Below are 6,415 nucleotides of genomic sequence, written 5' to 3'. Positions count from 1 at the left end.
GCGCATAGGCAACTGTATGAGTCAAATTACTGAGCGCACTGTAGTGACAGCGTTTGAGATGATAATTTATACACACATTATACAGCAAGTTCTATGATATACAATGTCATGTACCTTGTCTGAATACTAAGATTGTTAAATGGAACCTTTGGGAAATAACGACACACCAACTTTTAATTTGAAATTAATTTCCCCAAAGAAGCCCCTTTTCACGCTTTTTGTCAATTTTCAAGCTCAACAGCACATTACAATAATAGTTACAGTAATGATGTAAACAGATATGGAAACACATAAATTTTCAATTGGTGCTTCTGGAAAGACAATAGATTAAAAAAAAGAGAGAAAAGGAAATCTCCGAGAAAAATACGCGTTTAAGAATAAATACTGCCCTATTGATGTCGATTCAGAGTCAAATTATAATATTTATGAAACTTCCAGAATGTTACTTAAACCGCAGTTTAGGCATTTTCCCCCTGTGACTCGTGCAGTTTTGAAGATGAACTGCAAACACATACTGCTTTGCATACTGTTAAAATGCCATATGAAAAACAACATTGAAAGGATCGCAATAATCAGCTGACGGATTTAAAGTTATACTAGGTTAAAGGTACGGAGCTAGCTCTAGTCAGCAGAGATCGGAGTCATGATCCTACCACCGACTTCACAGCGCACTCCAGCATCATCACTGTCGGAACAGCCGCCACTGACCCTCCTGTCAAGCCCGCACTCGAATATCGAATTCTCACCACCGGTGCAAGCCACTTCGTTGAGCAGAACTGGCACGTTGCTATCACCTGGACCGAAGACTGCCGCACTAGCCACTTTCTCTGTCGCCCCTAAAAAGCCCAACTGACGACAGGTCACGATGGAGTTGTTCAGACTCCAGCCATCACCGCAAACAGTTGCCCAGTTCTTGTCTGCAAACACCTCAACACGTCCTTCCGCTGTGCTTGAACCATTCACCAAACGAACTTGGTGGTGAAAGGCGAAAAATATACTTTACTATGGTGTACTTCAAAATCACAGCTTTATCGTGATGCATTTTTTCCACGCACGGTTAATGGCTTTCTACAGTGCACGTGGTATTACCACCAACTGATATTTCAAGGGTGACCATAAATTTCAGTGCTTTTAATTTACAAATTTTGGCGAGGAAATGAAACGAAACAGTTATAGACATTCCTTTATCTCTATTTTGCGTAGTCATGGCCATCCTCCCCTTCCGTGGTTCCCTGACACAATAAAATAGGAAAGGAAATGTCTGGCGCCTACATGCAACTGCACGTTGACTTTTCAGCGGCCCTTTAAAACAGAAATAAACATTTTAGCAGGTACTCACGGGAAGACAACGAGGTCTGCTTATCAACGTTGCGATTTGCGATCAATTGCGACAAACTTTTTCCACTGACTTCTTTGATCGTAGCAAACGACACCTGCATCCTCGTTGTGGTTGCAGTTGCTCTCCATCAGGGTTGCGCCGAGACATTCGGCGAGGTGCTTCTCGCTCCCGGTACACTGTAGACCACTCAACAGGATCTGGCCGCTTCCTTGACCAAAGGCAGCTGACCCCTTTGCCATCAAGGTGCCGTTGTAGCCGAGCTGACGACAGATAACTACGGCATCAAAGGCATCCCAGTCGTCATCGCACACCGTGCTCCAGTTGCCCTTGACGAAAACCTCCACCCTGCCATCGTGGGGTCCTTCCCCATTGACGAGTCGGACATTCTCATGGACTCTTTAAAGAAAGCATTACTGAAAGAAACCCATTACTGAATGCTACTCCAGTAGTATATGGCGAAAAATCATGCACATGCATCGAAAGAACTTCAAAGAAATTTTGAAATTTTGTTTAAGACTGCCATAAAAAAAAGACAAGAAAAAGGTTTGAAACAGGAAACTCTTAAAAGGAAATTCCTAGCAAAGTATATTACAATTTTTACCCAACGCATTGTTATATTTTATACGTTATTTTTTTCCTGGGTAAATACCACTAATGATGGTTCGCAGCGATGAACGCTGCCCCCCTTTATGGAGCCAAATGGGTTATCTGACCCCATCAGTTATCCTATTAAGTGAAGTCACAATGGCATACCTGACATGAAGGCTTTGCATCTCACCCCAGCATCGAGGTCATGTGAGCATACACTGCTTGGAACCGTTACGCCGTGGCTCGGACATTCGAATAACGACTCCTCCATGCCTGGGCAATCCAGGAAGTCCAAATAAAGGTCCTGCCCTTCATCACCCACGCCGAAGGTAGCCGAGGAAGCCTCCAAGGCACTGTCGTAGCCGAGACTGCGACAGAGGACCCTGGCATCATGCAGGTCCCAATTTAAAGGGTGGCCACAAACAGTTTCCCAGGCACCTTCCACTAACACCTCGACACGTCCTTCGCTGATGCTGGATCCGTTTACCAAGCGAACTTTAGGTTAAAACAAACTACTTTAACAAAAAAGCGCTACATGAACGATGATTTAGGAATCCCGTAACTATATCATGAAACACATTAAACTGTCAGATAAGTAGGCAGCAGAAATCACTCAACCTAGCCTTTAAAAAAGATGCAGGGTGAGTGCAAGTCGAGTCCATTCTAAGCTTACCGTTAGGGACAACGCATCGTACCCCGACGTCTTCATCGTGCGTGCAGTTGTTCATCCCCAGGCCTTCGTGTTGGCAGTCAAATAAAGTGTGCTCGTCTCCATTGCAGTCAAGACGGTCAAGATGGATATCTCTCCAGTCGTCTCCAGGACCAAAGGTAATCGTCGACAGTGCTGCCTTAGCTCGGTTGAAGCCTAGTAGGCCACACACCACGTGGGCTTCCTTGAGACTCCAGTTGCTGCTGCAGACGGTTCCCCACGTGCCTCTCGCAAAGACCTCAACGCGTCCTTCGGTAAAATCCGAACCGCCAACCAAGCGAACTATTTTTAATTAAACAATAAACGTAGGTGATCAACTCCATCATGTTTTACCCCTCTTTTGTGATATATACACGTGAACTGTTAAAAGTACTTGATTAGGTTGGGTAGAATCAAAATAGTCTCTTCATTCTGTACTGAACCAGCTCAGTTTTACGAAAAAGAGTTTATGTATAATTCTTATGTATAAACATCTTAGTGTCAAAAATACTGTGAAGGGCTACAAGACTATAATTGCTTTCAGTTTCAACTCTGAAATATGCCATCGAGTTGTAGCCAAAGCTACATCAAATCTTTTGTATTGAGGACCCTTGTCTATTTACCTTGTGTTTGAATAGATGCAATCGTATCTCCGGCTTCGATGCTATCAACCCGGAACACAAAGCGACCAGTGGTGTTGACATTTGAGTCTTGGTCAATGTCCACGATGGCGTCTTGTCCTGAATTGAACGGCAAGGAACGTGAAGCCGTCACCAGCATTGACACCTACTTGCAAGGATTACAGGGAAAGCACCAAGCTTCAATCAAGTGTGTGGAGTGGAGCCTATAAGGGAGGAGGATGACAGCTGGTAAACAAGGTTAAATTCACGTGAGGCTCAGAACCGATTCCACATATGAAAATACATCGCATGAGCAGTATTAATTATTCCCCTTGGGAGTTTTCGCCTATTATGCGAGGGTCTCATTTTCTGCACTCTGTTTTTAGTGATTGATCGACGAAGGGCACATTATGAGCTACACAATGTTATATACGATCCCACTTTCTATCCCTGGTCAAACTGAAGTATTTCTACTTCAATCCAAGGTCTACGTCTATAGTGGCAATGCTTGCCTCGTGCAGCAGATTCTGCATATTATCTGAGAAAAGTCATAGCCGGAATCTAGACAGGATCCATTTCAGAAATTCGAAGTTCAGGTTCAGGAAAGATACATCGTACATACTCACCTTTGCTGGAACACAATTTAGCCCAAAGCTGTTCCCTACGCTTTTTCTACCCGTTGTCCAGTAAATTCTTTCATAGTTGAAGATGGTGAACGAGTAAACACCGTCGGTAACAAGCACAACTTGAAACGTGTTATTCTAGCAATTAATATATAAAAGAAAAAAATCGTCAACGTGAAGCTGGATAGAAACACGATCTTTATTCTCTGAAATTATACAAATCCGACTTGGCTACAACAAATAACATACTGCTCTTTGACCTTTTACGAAAGGTAGCCTTACAATGCTGCAAATAGCCAACTTACAACAGAAAGGAACTTGGTCCCATGTTGCAATGAACAGCCACGTACGTGGCCAAGAAGCCCGCAAATGCCTGGTTGACGAATGCTTGTCTCACTATGTTCTCCGCCTTGATGAACAGTGATTCCCTGTCGGCAGTGCGAGACGCGATTTCATGGTAAAACACGCTGCCGTTGTACCGAATGCTCACATCGGCCCAAAAACAGCCACCATATCTGCAATGCCGGCTAGGGGAAATGACTTCGGGGTATACGTTGAGACTTTATCAAGGAAGGAGATCACGCCGTTGGTATTCACCTGTCACAGTCACACAAACGAGACCTTGCTTTCACTCATTTGAATTGCAGACAGATCTTGTACAGATTTACAGAACATAATCAAAAACTCAATTGTGCAGACACATGTCTTGACCCGCTGGCGTGTACGAAGTAGGGTCAGGGAATGACGCACGCACCGCTCACCGTAAGGGTAGAAAAGCCTCTGCTACTTATTCTTGTTTGGTAAATAGGAACTCCTAATTTTCCCATAAGTAGCTTCTCCGGTGTTTCACAATGATTTAAACTTCTTGGCTTGATGATAAAAGGTCAATAATTTTGATCTTAAATTTTGCATTCCATATTTTTTTTGCCAACGGGGCAACCATTTGCAACCAGTGAACTTCATGACCTAAAACGTGCTGATCCAGGTTACCGTCTTCTAATCATAACCACATCTTCTGCTGATAGACAGCAGTCATGTTTATTACTTGCAGATGTGAGAAACAGGTATTTTCATGTTTCCTGTTATGTTCAGATCTCACGCAAATAAAATTTAATTTCAATCAAAGATCTTTGGTTTCAACGTTTGCTGATAAGAACGTTTACACCAGAAAAAGTACTGAAAACCAATCTTTTGGATTATGCTATTGCTATGACAGCACAATGTTTTCGTACTTTCTTCTCCTTCTAACAAACAAACAAACAAGTGCTCTGCTCTGCGTGATTTTATCCACCTGTTCCACACCTGGTACTGGATCGAAATAGCCGTCAGTGAATTATTGCCTAGCAGTGTCAAAACATGTTACCAGTGGTTCTGAAAGCAAACTTACATAAAGAGACTCGTGGTTGTTACCAAAAAAGGGAAAGGTCAGTGATATTGACAGTCTCCCAGAACTTGCATCGTCATTCGGTGGGAGCGATGCATCACCTTCATTGCTTCCATACAGGAATAGAAGTCTGTCAGTTTCTTAAACAAAAAAGAGAAATCTGGGTGAGTTTTTAAAGGGGATTTTCCATTTCTTGCTTATTTGTTCAGATTTTCAACAAACTGGGAATGTTTACTATGATAAAAAAGTTGGGCACTTATACATGCTTTGTGTCTTTATTGAGGTTGCAATCAAGAGAAACTGACCCATTTTTGATGGAACGTTTTCAGGAGTTCACACTTCTTATTAACAGTTTTAATTTTGCGATCCGTTTTCTCATAACATGCATATGTATCTCATGAGAACGTCGGCCACAGATTTTCTTCCCATCAACTGACCACATTTCTTTTCAATGTAACAGACTGCCACAACGGCTAAATTTCATGCAGTTTTATATTTCAGTTCACTATTATCTGCCCATGATACTCCTACATTTACTTAATGCAACAGCAAAGATAAGATAGCATAGGTAAAAGTTTCGCCATAACTTCTAATTACATGTATATATAATTTGTCTTATCAAAACATGCATCTGTGAAGCGCACAATTTTATTATTGTAAAAAGAAGAAAAAAACAAAAACACTCCTTTAAAAGATTCATTTCAATCCTTAATCTCTAATTAGGCCAATTTTAGCTGAAACGCTAACTGACGTAGAAATCCTCACGCGAGATTACAATTTTTCCAGACACCTGGAGCAACAATATAACTTCCTTACATTATTTTGGTTCTTGGGAGAACGAAGTATAACAGTGTCTTTAACTCTGAGCCATATAAACGGATTGGTCGTAATTTTGTTTTTTGTACCTTGTTCTCCAGTTCTTCAAACCACTAACTAAGCAAAGCTAAGTTGTCTGACTAGGTTTTTTTGTTAAATAGAAATGAATCTTTCAAAATATATTTTACAGCCGAGAATATCTGGCCTTGTATCATGGATGATTTTAAGATTAGCATCTTTTGTGTAAAGAAATAAAAGCAAGAGAGCATTTAATATTGAAAACCTCTCAAGATATCCTTTTTTCTTTCAGACACGGCGCTTCCTTTCCCTTAAATCTCCAGTTTATTTTTAATTAAT

At 41.6% G+C, this 6,415-nt stretch overlaps 2 protein-coding genes across 4 annotated transcripts; both read right to left on the bottom strand.

The window, feature by feature from the left end:
- Window positions 1–414: 414 nt before the first annotated feature.
- Window positions 415–5,375, bottom strand: LOC110978406 (scavenger receptor cysteine-rich domain superfamily protein-like). Of its 3 annotated transcripts, XM_087140905.1 has the most exons (6): window positions 5,246–5,375; window positions 4,164–4,455; window positions 3,862–3,996; window positions 3,239–3,401; window positions 2,601–2,918; window positions 415–2,422 (listed from the first exon to the last, which is right to left on the bottom strand). In XM_087140905.1, the coding sequence occupies exons 4-6, from the start codon at window positions 3,393–3,395 to the stop codon at window positions 2,079–2,081; spliced, it is 819 nt and encodes a 272-aa protein (XP_086997031.1). In that variant the 5' UTR covers window positions 3,396–3,401; window positions 3,862–3,996; window positions 4,164–4,455; window positions 5,246–5,375; the 3' UTR covers window positions 415–2,078. The 3 variants fall into 3 exon arrangements, with proteins under 3 accessions (XP_086997031.1, XP_086997036.1, XP_086997043.1); XM_087140910.1 differs by lacking the exon at window positions 5,246–5,375 and having other exon boundaries at window positions 4,164–4,634; XM_087140917.1 differs by lacking the exons at window positions 3,862–3,996; window positions 4,164–4,455; window positions 5,246–5,375 and having other exon boundaries at window positions 3,239–3,409.
- Window positions 622–2,057, bottom strand: LOC110978354 (neurotrypsin-like). Its single transcript, XM_087134699.1, has 3 exons — window positions 2,053–2,057; window positions 1,410–1,735; window positions 622–971 (listed from the first exon to the last, which is right to left on the bottom strand). Exons 1-3 carry the CDS (start codon window positions 2,055–2,057, stop codon window positions 622–624), a joined length of 681 nt encoding a protein of 226 aa, XP_086990825.1.
- Window positions 5,376–6,415: the final 1,040 nt, after the last annotated feature.

The sequence above is a fragment of the Acanthaster planci genome, linkage group LG01 (assembly GCF_054643075.1).
Source record: "Acanthaster planci isolate LZ-2023a linkage group LG01, COTS_SCS, whole genome shotgun sequence".
Lineage (NCBI taxonomy): Eukaryota > Metazoa > Echinodermata > Asteroidea > Valvatida > Acanthasteridae > Acanthaster > Acanthaster planci.
The sequence above is the reverse complement of the archived record's forward strand: the minus strand, read 5'-3'. Positions and strand labels throughout refer to the sequence as shown.

Coding starts and splice junctions, on each gene's coding strand:
- LOC110978354 (XM_087134699.1), bottom strand. Junction 972..1,409: donor CGTTTGCTACGATCAAAGAA/GTCAGTGGAAAA, acceptor TTCACCACCAAG/TTCGTTTGGTGAATGGTTCA.
- LOC110978406 (XM_087140905.1), bottom strand. CDS start 3,395: ATGCTGGTGACGGCTTCACGTTCCTTGCCGTTCAATTCAGGACAAGAC. Junction 2,919..3,238: donor TGCATCTATTCAAACACAAG/GTAAATAGACAA, acceptor AATTAAAAATAG/TTCGCTTGGTTGGCGGTTCG. Junction 2,423..2,600: donor ACGATGCGTTGTCCCTAACG/GTAAGCTTAGAA, acceptor TTTAACCTAAAG/TTCGCTTGGTAAACGGATCC.